Consider the following 12,213-nt stretch of genomic DNA (forward strand, 5'->3'; position numbering starts at 1 on the left):
TCGCGAAAGTGAGATGGTCTTCGTTACTTCAGAACATGGAGGGAATTAAGTCGCCTTTTGTGTACGAAGAAGAATGGGCGTCTTCAGAGCCTCTAGAGGCTTGGGGTGAGATTCAGTTGCTGCAAAAGTTTCTCGTTCGCTTCGTGACCTCGACATGAGCGCACTCGTCTGGAAGAGTCGCACAGATGCCACACATGTCTTCCACATGTGCATGGGAGACGGTGAAGGCGAGAAACGTGGTGAGATCCGTCGTACGGCACACCCCAAAGCAACGCAAAAAACGAGCGAGACGACGGGGAGAAAGAAGCTGGCGAAGAACGCACAAGTCTGCAGTCTCTTTCGCAGACAGCGACTCAGTAAAAAAATTCCGTTTGCTGCCGCGTCGCCACTTCCGTCCTTGGGAGTCCATTCTTCTGCCTTTATCATGACATTTGACTTTCAACAACGGTGGGTTGGCGAGCAAACGCCTTTCTTTCTCTCGCAAACATGTTCGCGAATCCCTCCTGTTCTCATGTTCTTCTACCACCTCTCCTGTCGCGCCTTGTCTTCGTCTTCCTTTCTCTGTGTAGACGCTCTCTCTTCCTCTGCATCGGTAGCTGTTGAAACGCATCTTTCTATTCGCTCCCAGTTTTGTCTCTCTTTCTGCGTACACATCTCTTTCAATCGTGGTCCATCGGTTCCTCCTCTCTGTTTCTTCGCCTCAGTCGAAGTGTTCGACGTCTACTCTTCTCCCGCTCGGCCTCGAGCTGCAGCCAGAGCAGCAGCTTCTGCGTTTGCTTTCTTCCTCTTCGCCTGCTCCATTCTTTCGCGTTCAGCTTCCACCCACTCAAAGTCGTCAGGAGTCATCAGCTTCATGGTCGTGTAGGTCAGGCCGACGACGAAGAACAGCATCCCCCAGCCGTAGAGAAAGACCTGCAGAGAGACAGGAACCGCGAGCAGGAAGAAAGGAAAAGCAGTGACAACGCTGCCTCTCTGGAGATGCTGGCACCCTCGAATCGCCCTGAAAGAGAAACTGAAACAAGGTTGGAAAGCCGACTGTAACAGTATCAGGTCGCTGAGCAATCTAAGCGACGCACCCATCCCAGAGGCCCACACTTTTCTCTCCCTCCTTGTTTGCTTTCTCTTTCTTTCTCTGCTCCTTTATCTTTCTTTCTTTTCTTCTCTTTTCTCTTCCTCCTCCTTTCCCTCTCTCTCTTTCTCCCTGTCGACGCTCCTCTTTCGTTTCCTCTGCGCTGAACAGAGATTTCGCGTTTCCCTCCACTTCGCGGGTCCTCAGCGAAAAGCCTCTTGATTCAGGGAAAAGACTATCCGCAAAGGAGGTGCCTGCAGTGTATCCTCTCAGTCTGGCAACGCCCGGTTTATTCGACTTCAGAAACGCAAATTAAACACGCAATGTCGTCAAAGATAACGGCCTGCTCCTGAAGGTTTAAAAAAGACTTGTGAAGTCTTTGTCTCCATTTCTCGAAGGTCGGAAAGTCTTCGCAGTTCTCCGTGGCGAAGGTACCTTCAGTTCCGTGGAGAAGCGTTCAGTCTTTCCGTGCATGAACGCTTGAAAGGACTCGCGGTGTATGTCCAGAGGATTCGGAGCGCCTGCAGGCCAGCTGTAAGTACCGTCGAAGGCGTTCGGGACCCGCGGCCGCGCTCGCTCGACTTCCAGCCAGGTGTCGCTGTTGGAGGACTTCCTGGATTTCTCTGCGGGCTCAGAGGACATGCCGCGAAGAGAGAAACGCGATGCGACGACGGAGGGAGACGCTGGAGAAAGGGAAGCGCATGCAGCAGAGACGGCGTTCGGAGAACTCCCAGAACGGCCGCGCCCCGAGAAAGGAGAACAAGAGCAAGAGGACCGGCTGCGCAAAGACGACGAAGAAGAGACAGAGGAAGACACCGAGGAGGGAGAAGAAGACGCCAGCCTGGAGAAAGGAGAAAAGGATGAGCAGAGGAGGGCAGAGGAGGAGTTGGAGGAGGCGGAGAAGGAAGGGCAGGAGGAAGAATGCATACTTTTTGAGAATTGGAGAGCGCAGACCGAGAGTGGAGAAGCGTGGCGGTGAAGGAAGAGAGAGAGAGAGGGAGAGAGAGTGAAGGAAGAACGACAAGACTGGAGAGGCCCGAACATTGTGGTGGAGGTGACTCGACAGAAAGCGAAGGAAGAGAGAGTGTTCGGGGGAAAAACTTGAAGAAAAGGGTGATCTGAACTTTTTCGAAGCTTGGGAAGAACTTTTTCGAAGCTTGGGAAAAAGCCAAGAGTCCGCAATGTGCGCGGCCCTCGCAGACAGTCCGCCTTTGTCAACTCGAGGTTTGGTAGGCGCTCTTCTCCAGTGTATGTACACCAGGCGAAACAGAGCGGAAGAGTCCACGAAGCAAATTCTTCGCTCTGTCCCTAGTCGCCTGCAGAGGAAACGAAGAGTATTCATCCGAGAACAAAGATGTTTCGAGAGGAAAGCGTTTTCTCGCTCTCTCTCGCCTCTCACAAAGGTTTCCGGAGTCGAGAGAGGTACAACTTTACGCAGCAGCTCGGCCGATGTGTGCGTGGCGGTCCATGCAACAGACGCGCAGGAATTCCTGGAGATTTTTTCTCGTAAAAAAAGCGCAACAGAGCTCCTTCCCCGCTCTTCTCTATGTGTGCTTTATACTTCGAATGCAGACATCGAAGTTGAGGCCTCGCTTCCCCCCCAGGTTGATTGGAGGCGCACAGGAAGTGTGTTTCTACAGAAACGCGTCCTGTTGATGAAGATCACATGTACTAGAGCTCGATGATCTCACCACGCCAGGAAAACAAGACACACAAACCTGGATTATTCGACACAAAACGGCTCGGAAAGAGCCCAGTGAAACGAAAGGAAGGAAAACGCAGAACGAAGGAGGCTAGGATACATAGACTCCGAAAAGGAAAGATCTGGAGGCACTCGAAGACAGTTGGTGACAGTTCGGGACACTCAGGGACAGTTGAAGACAGTGAAGGAGAAAAGGTTTCGCCTTCCTTTTCCTGCGTTGTGGCAGAAGTGAGGATAGGCAGTGTCTTCTCATACAGGAAGAACAAGGGGGAAGAAAAGCGAAACACTTGACTCAGACCCTCGTCTGACAAAATGAAGCGAAGAGAGGAACTGCTTGGTCACATAAGAATGAGTAAAAACTGATAAGGAGGGAGAAGCGAAGGGGACAGTGGGGCTGAAGAGCCGTCGTTTTCTTGATTCGAGGTGTACGTACACCGTATTCTGAGGAACTTCGTCTTCAGCTATTTCCTCTCCGGATTCGACGGTGGGGACAAAGCTTCCGGTTGGACTGAGTTAGGAGAAGACACTCGCAAATGCGCAAGACGCTTCTCAAGCATACGCAGACGCTGGAAAACAACAGAACTGTCGCGAAATAACGAACACAGCGTTGTCTTTATGGCCACTGCAGGTGGCGATGGTTTTGGTTAAGGCCTGTGTCTTCTCACTGGTGTGCATTTCAGTCACGTTATTGTAGGTGTTCTCTGTGGATTCTTCAATCGTGGCAAGCAAAGGAATGGCACAGTGAAATCCTTCGATCAAGTTTGCAGGGACTTCCCCCGTGTCGCGACAGCTGCGCGCGAGGCTGCTGAAGCTGCGAATACCCACGGAAGAGCCAGCGCGAGTTGTTCGGAAAAGAGTTGCTGAATGGCGACAAATAGACGAAATCCGCTTTCCAATATCTCACCAAGTGTAACAACGCTAGCTGTTCCTCCTTGTCGAAAAAGCGACCGAGTGACAGCTGATGTGCCTCTGGAATCGCTGTGTTGGACTTGGAGTCCACTTCAGAAGCGTCTCGTCCCCGAGCGGTGGCTGTTGGGCGGGGAACGGAAACAATGCTTCCGAGCGAAAATCCTCAAAACCATCGATCATTACGTGCTGTCACTGCAGTCAACACTCAGAGCACCTTTTTCCCGGTTCTCAGAAGTACTCTTCAACCGAGAAGGGCGACTGATTTGAAAGAGACACTTGCGAGGGCAAGTGAAGCGCATTAGCCTCTGCATGTTCATGTATGTAGGAATGCTGACGCGAAGAAGCGAGTTGAGCATTCAGAAAGTTTTCGGCATTTCTTGCAGAGTTGAAGGCACAATCCCCACAGTCTACTCCACCTCAGGAACTCCCTAACAGGACCTGTATTCTGAAGGCAAACCGGATTCCCAGTGGCTTGACAGATTCTCTGGAATCATTGCAGTGTGAAATCCAGAAAGAAGCTTGTACGCACATGTTGATTTTTCAAGATACAGTGGATATTCTACTTGATGCACTTGACGTGACGGTCACGGGAAGCGCAGGACAACTTTGCTCCGGTAGTCAGAAGACTTCAAGATCTAAACCAGGTATCCAGTTGGGAGCATACAATATACTCCGCAGAAAAAGCTTGTACACAATCCTGTCTCAGAGACGAAAACTTCAACCACGATGGTCCTGATCATACTAGCATCCTCTTGTAGTCGTTTCCTCTCGCTCGTGTCAACACGAGGGATGGCAGCAGAGCATATATTACGCCTAGAACATGCGCGATGTGAAATAACCTGAGTACCGAAGGATGGTGAAGGCCCACACTTTCAGCTGTTTTAAGAGTGACGAGCGACGAAGACACACCACGAGGGAGAGGAGCAGGCAGAACTGAGGGGTGTCCGTAGTTTTTCCAGATGAGAGAAACAAGGGCTCCACAAGGTTAACAGGCCCCACGAACAGGGTAAGCACGCCGGAGACACAGTGAACATGGGGATACATTCCAGCGACAAGCGTTATCACCCTAGCTATGTTCTGCTTGATTGAAACCGGGTGCTAGGGGTTAGAGCCGCATTTCAGCCTCTGTGTGGCTGTTTGTCCTGCCAAAAACGCTGCTAAATCTCCTCCTTGGTGTGTATCTGACAATGGGACTTTACCATCAGTTCTGTTCCAGGAGATCGTGGGAGTCTGTGCGACGGCGTCTCTCTTCTAGCGGCTGGCTGTCTATCACACGCTTGTCTTCAGCTCCTCTTGTGTTCTTGCGTGATGCACCTTGCTTCAACTCTAAGCTTGCTTTCGCGTTCCCTGATGTTTTCTTTGTCGGGGCCTTTGCCGTGACAGAGCTACATACAGCATCACCTTTGTTGAGTTCTCTGTGTTCAGATGATTGCTGAAACACTCAGGGTTGACGGAGTCCATACTGAGTCAAAGCCCACCCGAATAAAAAATGGACACGACCCCAGCAAGTACATCCGAGCAGCTCCACAACGGCGATGGGGATTCGACTGCTTGTCCGGCCGTTTCAACGGAGATCGAATTTTGATTTCCTTGTCTTGGAAGGTACCTAGCAGAAAGTACTTTGTCGCTTCGGCATTATCATGGCCAACCTATACGACTTGGTTCGCTGTATCTCACACTGGAGTCCGACTCAGTTTCCTTATTAGAACGAACATAACGAATTTGACTGTGTCTTTAGTCTCATAGCTGCAGTCAGATAAAAGTGACATTCCAGAGATCTGTATCTTGGATCATGTACAGTGCCCATGTCTACTGACACAGTCATGACTCCTGAACGCCGGTGACGACAAGCTCTTGTAATACCCGACAGAGAGGCCTTCTCTCAGAAAAGCATTGGATCAAGAAGCAATGTGCTTTGACGGGAAAAGAAAGTCAAAAGCCTCTCTCTACGATGTGACACGCCTGCGGAGACACAACTGACACGACAGCGACCGGCCATCTCTGTCGAGTACAGGGTTTAGAGTTCCGGAATGATGCGAACAGCGGGCAGAAGGTGCGTGTGGAACGGTACTATCGCGAGGAGTCCGAGAAACCAAGTGAAGCGCAAAGAAGGGCACTCCTGACGCGTTTTTAAGGAAAACCCCTTCCCTCGGCGTATATTCGGAGGTACAGCATTATTTCTTGGGGGGCTGGCATGCTGCGAACAGCCTCGTGCCCTGAGAAAATGAGGATCCCGCTGTTCCTGGCCCTTCGTAGATTGCAAAGCCTTTCTTTCTTGCTTTGCCGTCTCCAGAACTCCTTCTCTTCCGTCGACTGGCTGTGATTTGCTCGCGACGTGGCGGGGAAAAATCGTTTGCCGTGTCGGGTGTACATACGCTCCGCTCTGCTTGGTCGAGCACGTCGTTTCACTCAAGTTCGGTTCTGCGCTCGAGTTTCTGCGGATTTCCGCGCCCTTTCTTGTCTTTGCCGTTTTCCAGGGCTTTCTGCTGAACGGCGCCGCTCAAGCAGTGAGGCGAGAGCTCAGGGAAGACTCTCTGTCTTTGGAACTGCCAAGGTTCTTGCGCCTGGATCCCCGGCTTCAATCGACGTTCGCGGGAGTGACTGCCGCCTCTCACTCCGGAACGGCTGTTTTCCACGCGTTTCTCGTCCCAAAATTCCGCTTTTCCGTCGTAACGTCCCTCTTCGCTGTGCCGTCTGGAAAATTCCTCTCACCGGTCGCCGCTGGCTCAGAGGACCGCCTGCGGACGAAGGCGAGTTCTGCATGTGACCGTGTGCTGTACGTACAGCCCGGCGTCACCGCCCCACGATCTGTCGCTCGCGGGGAGTTTTCTCCTTTCTGTTCGTTTTCTCAGCTGCAACAGCTTCTCGTTTCCGGAGTTGCCTTCCTGCGTAGACAAAGTTCGCCGACAGAGAGGGAAACGGCTCGAACTGGAGAAGAACCGCGGGCGTCCGGGTGCTCTTCACCGGCGACACCGACTTAGGAGAGTTCTTTGGAATCTCAAAGAAAAAAACGCCTTTGAAAGACCGACACCGGAAAAGTAGGGTCTCTTGCAGGGGGACCTCGCGTGTCGCTTTCGTGTTCGGTGCCGATTTTCGCTTCACGTTCTCATTTGTTCACTGCAAAGCCCCCCATTCCCAGACGCCGATTTCTGATTCACACCCCTGCGACCTCGCGAAGACTCTTGTTTTTCTTCCCACTAACGGAACCGGCTTTTCCACTGTTTCTGTCCCAATGGAAAGGGTCCGTTTCTGCCGCCTCGTTGCCCTCTCTCAGCTCACTGGAATTCCATGAAAACCGAGGAAACGCCTATCCCTGCGAGTTCCCTTGCCTCTGGAGTTCTCCCTTTCGCCTTTTCCTGAGCTGAGTGTGCCTCTTCCTCCCTGTTTTTCAGGTTTACGAGACACACTCTTCCCTGCGAATTGCTTTCAGAACGCGTCACTGGTCCGCCGCCTCCCCCGCCTCTCGTCTTCTCCCTCGTCGCGGTCGTTCGCCATGAAGAGCGAGGAGTCTGCGGCTGGCGGCATGCGGCGCCTAGAGGCTTCAGAGGCTTCCGCAGGCTCTGCTGCGGGCACAGGGCCTGCGCCAAGTTCTTGTTCTTCTTTTTCTTCCTTCTCGCCTTCTCTCGCCGCCGCTCCGCCTGCTGGAGGAAGCAAGAAGAGGGCGAGAGCATCTTCTGCGAAGACCACCGGAAGCGACAGAGGGATCGCCGAAGCCGTCCGTTTAATGCAGAGTGGAAAACTGGCCAAGCTTGAGCCGTCGGAGGAGAAGGTGAAGGAAGACTACGAACAGTAAGGCAGCGGAGCTCTCTTCTCGTCTAAATCGAAAGTGACCGGCGCGCGCATAATGTTAGGGTGCTGCGTTTTCCTTCGCTTTCGTCCGTTAACGCGCTCTGCGGCGAGCTCGCACGACCCCTCTCTCGCCTCGTCTTCAACTTGTGTCTCTGCGTCTTGGGTGCAGCCTGTTGTGCGAGCCGTGCGTCCAGCAGTCGCGGCGGGGAACGAGAACGTCTTTGTTCCCGAGTGAGTTCTGCTTTCTTCAGGTACCGCAATGACGTCACGCGCCGGGCGCTGAAGATTCTCACCGACGATCTGCCTCGACGAATTGCACGGTTTCTGCAACTCGTCGATGTCAACGCAGAGCCTGGCACCCTGCTCGTTTGCGACGACTTGCCGCCGCCTCCGTCGCTCGGACCTCTCCTCAGTCCCGAGTAAGACAGAAGAGCTTTCTTCTCTGTCCTTCGACCGTGGGTGTCAAACGGTTCAGTAGTCCTGAAGAGAACTTGTGCCATTTAGACGTTTGCTTCTCTGTCTTTCATGATTTTCACAAGAAGAGAGATTGCAGCGAAGAGACAATCTTTCCTCGCCACCTCGCCGTCAGCCGCCACTGGCTCTTCGTGCTGTGGTGGATGTACACCCGACTTTCGCGACTCCAGTTTTATTTCCTCAATAAGAAAACATGTCAGTCTGCGCATTTGTCTGCATGCGTGGACGAAGGTGTTGAGTCACCCGTTTAAACACCCTAACTCGGGGGGGATTGCACCAGAGGCAATTTGCGAAGAAAAGGATACCTGTGGTTATCTTCCGCTGAGTTCATTTCAGACACGATCCTCTTTCGAGGTGTTTCAACTCGATCAGGGCGTCGCGTGAAAAACGCTTTCGTGCCTGTGCTTTTCTTCTTTTGTTCAGGGAGCTCGCGACGTTTACGGTTGAACGAACAGACGGGAGTGAGACCTCTGCATGCGACGCCTCGTCGCATTCTCCGCAGGCATCCTTCCCTTGGAGATTCTCAGTGGAACCCGTCGTCTCTCTCTCAGCCGCCGAGTCTGGTCGTTTGAAGAAGATGTTGGAGGAAAAAGTGAAAGCTGTGTTTGGCGGAGACCGCACCTCGGAGAAGCAGAACGCGGCCCCCAAAGCGGAAGCCGAGAAAACTGGAAGCACGACACCGGAACTCCACGAGGATCCGTCTACAGAAACAAGACATACGGACCAATGCGCCGCTTCTTCTCCTTCTTCCTCTGCTTCTTCCTCTTCCAGTGCTTCTTCTGCTTCGGCTTCGGCTTCCTCGTCGCCTTCTTCTGTGGAGGGATGGAAGTCGAGACAAGAAGCGATTTGTGCGCGAGTGGGAGAACAGGCGCAGTTTGTGAAGGAGGAGGCAGTGGCAATGCGCGAGTTGCTGAACGCAGTGAAGATTTTTATGCAGTTGCATGTGCCTCGCATCGAGGACGGCAACAACTTCGGAGTCGCGATCCAGGAGGAAGCGATCCACCTGTTGAACCGCGTCGAGGAGAGTGCGTTCAACTTGTACGACACCGTGATGAAGTACTACCTGGCGCGCGCCAAGCTGTGCAGCAAGCTGGTCAAGTATCCGAACACTCTGGATTACCAAACGGCCGTTGTCGAGCTCGACCGCAAAGAGTGGGTGCACCTGAAAATCACGAACCTGGACCTGAGGAACAACTACATCATGCTCTACGACCTGATCTGCAAAAACTGGCAGAACGTGATCGCACCTAAGGGACGCAGCCACAGCACCAGTCAACAAGCCATGTACTAGCCAGCGGGCGACAGTGAAGACCAAGACGCAGCACAGAGCGGAGAGGCGAGAGCGGAGAGGCGAGAGCAGAGAGGAGAGGGAGGCGAGGGGGAGGGAAAACTAGAAGGAGAGGAAAGGAGAGACGCGAGGAGAAAGAACTGCAGAGGTGTTGGGGATGGGGGGTAGTAACGAGATCATCAGGAGACCAAGACGGAGCTGGCGAATAAGGAAGACAGATCGGAGAGCGCGACAGATTTGCGAACGGGAGTTTGGGAGAGAGTTTTTTCTATATGTGAGGCGGACGTGTAACACAGATTTCTCGTGCTTTCCAGACGATGCAAGCAGGAGGAGTTGTGGAAAAGCGGTTCGGCTGCATGCAGTCATTTGTGGTGAATCGAAGGTGTACACTCATGGAGCAGAGTGCCGGGGAAAAATAAAATTCCAAAACATGCATTTCGCGATTGGGTGTGGCGCGAGAGGTCCAGAAAGCGAGGCGTTCCCGCGTGTCTTCAGAGAGAAGGCGACAAGGACGGCGGCTAAGGCCTTTTAAGGAATTTCGTGTGTGTGTCGTGTCTTCTCGGATGCTGCTCTGGCTTGTTTCTGTCGCTGCTTTTCGTTTGCGTCCTTTCCTCGTCGCCGGAGCACTCCCTCCTCTCACCTTTTATTTCGCCTTTGCTTTCTGCCTGCGTGTCTTCTTGCTTCCTTCCGACACTAGCAAAGGGATGCTTCGCCTTTCCTCTCTGTCTCTGTCAGGCACTTTATAATGCCGATTAAGGATTGTTTTTCTTTCTTGTGGTGATGTTCCTCTTTCTTGTTTTCTTCGAGACTTGGGTGTACCGAGAGGCGTGTCTGCGTTCGAGTTTAGGGTTTCAGGTCTTGCTTTTCCTGCCTCTGAACTTTCCTTGCTGCCAGCAAAAAGGGAAAGTGGGTGCACGTTTTGCCTCCCAGCGCATTTTCTCGCCGATGTTGCTCGAATATAAGCCGGATCCCAGTGGTCCCTGTAGCCTTTTAGTGCCCCACGAAACTGGGTCCGTGACTTGCATTTTCCGCGCTTTTTACCGCGTAGCTGTAGGGAAGGAAAACTCTCTTTTCGACACTTCCAACGCGTTTCTACACCTTTCTCTGCCTCTCTGCCGAAGCTCGAGAGACACCTGAAAAGCCCAGTGCAAGGTGTACGTACACCCCGCGTCTGGCTTCGCTCTCAGTGTCTGAAGCCTGCGCGCACCTGAACAAATCGCCCGGGGCTGGACGGGTGCCAACGAGACATCACGGGGTCGATTGGCTGTCCCAGAATGTCGCTTTTCGAAGACTTTTTGACTGATGGAATAAGACCGAGGGGGAGGGGAACGCTGCGCAAGTATCACTGCGTTGCCATTCTCTCGCAGAAACAACTGAGATTACGAAAACCGTGTTTTGTGCGATGTCTCTTGCGTTCCGTGTACACTCAGAAAGTTCAGTCTGCAGCTGAAGAGAGACCCCTTTCATGAGATAGCTCTGCTCGGATGTCGTCTCTGTGTCCTAAAGCAGGAGACTTGTCAAGTGACACAGCTGCACTCGACTTCTGTCTTCTGTTTTCGACCGATCGCACTGAAGAGCAACACCTGAGTAGTTTTCTCGTGCCGAACCAAGTAACACAAGAGATCGAAATATCGTGCCTGCCCACAATCAACGGGGAAAAGTCAGCACAACTGAGATCTCCAGGCAAGTTCGCAGGAGCCCTTTCGGAAACCGCGCGAGGCGTTCGAGACGCTCGCACCAAACACACATCTCTCCCTTTCTTCGCATGTGAAGAAAAACGAGCACACACTCGATGTCACCTTCGCGCTTGACTGCATTCGTTCGCTCTCGCTGCGGTTGGCGCCTCTCGTGGGAATCCAGTCAAGTGCAATTTAACGAGCAACAGTGCGGGTGTTTCCACGCTGCTGTCTTTTCTGTTTTGCTACGGGTGGATCCAGCGAGAGCAACAGTGAGGGGGTGAGTGAGGCCTCTAGGCCGCAAAGTCCGCTCGACACCGGCTGTCGAGCCCGGCTGAAAGGGCGATGAACAAAACAAAGTCTATGCAGCCTTCCCGTTCGAAGAAACTGGAAAACCACCGCCTTGTCCACTGACAGCCCCCATAGTGACGTGCAAGCGGCAGACGCGGGAGAGAGAAGCACCCCGCGGTGCTTTTGCGAGGGAACGTAGAGATGTAAGACGCAACTCTCCGCTGTTTCTCGTTTAAGGCGAAGACCGGATTTCTTGACAGGCGGCCGACACGGCCTGTCCGCGCCGACAGTCTCTTCGCCTTTCTGCGGCAAAGACAACGTCGGTGTCGGGTGCCTAGGCCTCTGGGATGACAGCTGAGACTCCTGTGTGCGGGTTTGTGGTGAGAGGCGTCCAGAAAAGCCGGGAGCAGCCGAAGTGGCTTTCCTCGACAACAGCAACGAACAACGGGTCGTCGACCATGACACGCTTTCGAAATAATGTGCTCGTGCATGCATTCCGGGGGAATCCCGGAGTCTCTCAAAAGCCAGAGGTTCGCGCGCGGACGCGCTTCCATCGTTCGAGTGGCGAAGAACTTCCAAAGCGAAATTTTGTTGAAACGCGCGTGCTGTAAAAACGCGCGTTGGGTCTGCAGCGCGGGTCCGCGACCCTCTCTACCTGTGAACGAGTCGTTGAATTGCATGCACGTGGATTCACGACCGTGTGATGTGTCTTATGGCCAGCCAGCGGATTTCTCTTTTTCTTATCGAACATCCCCTTGTATTTCTTCTATCCGGTAAATTCCAACTCCTCTCGTTCCTCCGTCCTCATTCCTTCCAGGCATTGCCTTCGGGGTTCGCCCCGTTTTGTCTCAGAGACTCCCACCGCGTGATTCGCGGAAGAGAGAAAAGTCTCCCGGCGGAGGCCCCCCATTTTCTTCTCTCGCGTTCGCCAGTTGAGTTCTTCTCTCTTCTCAAACAATGACAATAAAGGAATTTGGGGGTTTCCTGGCCTAACCTTCCATCCTGCTACACGCAT

At 53.1% G+C, this 12,213-nt stretch overlaps 2 protein-coding genes across 2 annotated transcripts; one reads left to right on the forward strand and one right to left on the reverse strand.

Moving 5' to 3' along the window:
- Window positions 1-76: 76 nt before the first annotated feature.
- TGME49_224340 (hypothetical protein) lies at window positions 77-2,551 on the reverse strand. The gene is made up of 2 exons (XM_002366078.2): window positions 1,505-2,551; window positions 77-912 (listed from the first exon to the last, which is right to left on the reverse strand). Exons 1-2 carry the CDS (start codon window positions 2,111-2,113, stop codon window positions 721-723), a joined length of 801 nt encoding a protein of 266 aa, XP_002366119.1. The 5' UTR covers window positions 2,114-2,551; the 3' UTR covers window positions 77-720.
- A 3,407-nt stretch (window positions 2,552-5,958) lies between these two features.
- TGME49_224330 (proteasome activator pa28 beta subunit protein) lies at window positions 5,959-10,865 on the forward strand. The gene is made up of 5 exons (XM_018780046.1): window positions 5,959-6,430; window positions 6,533-6,718; window positions 7,111-7,469; window positions 7,721-7,888; window positions 8,367-10,865. The coding sequence occupies exons 3-5, from the start codon at window positions 7,174-7,176 to the stop codon at window positions 9,232-9,234; spliced, it is 1,332 nt and encodes a 443-aa protein (XP_018635940.1). The 5' UTR covers window positions 5,959-6,430; window positions 6,533-6,718; window positions 7,111-7,173; the 3' UTR covers window positions 9,235-10,865.
- The last annotated feature ends 1,348 nt before the right edge of the window (window positions 10,866-12,213 follow it).

This window comes from Toxoplasma gondii, chromosome X (assembly GCF_000006565.2).
Source record: "Toxoplasma gondii ME49 chromosome X, whole genome shotgun sequence".
Classification (NCBI taxonomy): domain Eukaryota; phylum Apicomplexa; class Conoidasida; order Eucoccidiorida; family Sarcocystidae; genus Toxoplasma; species Toxoplasma gondii.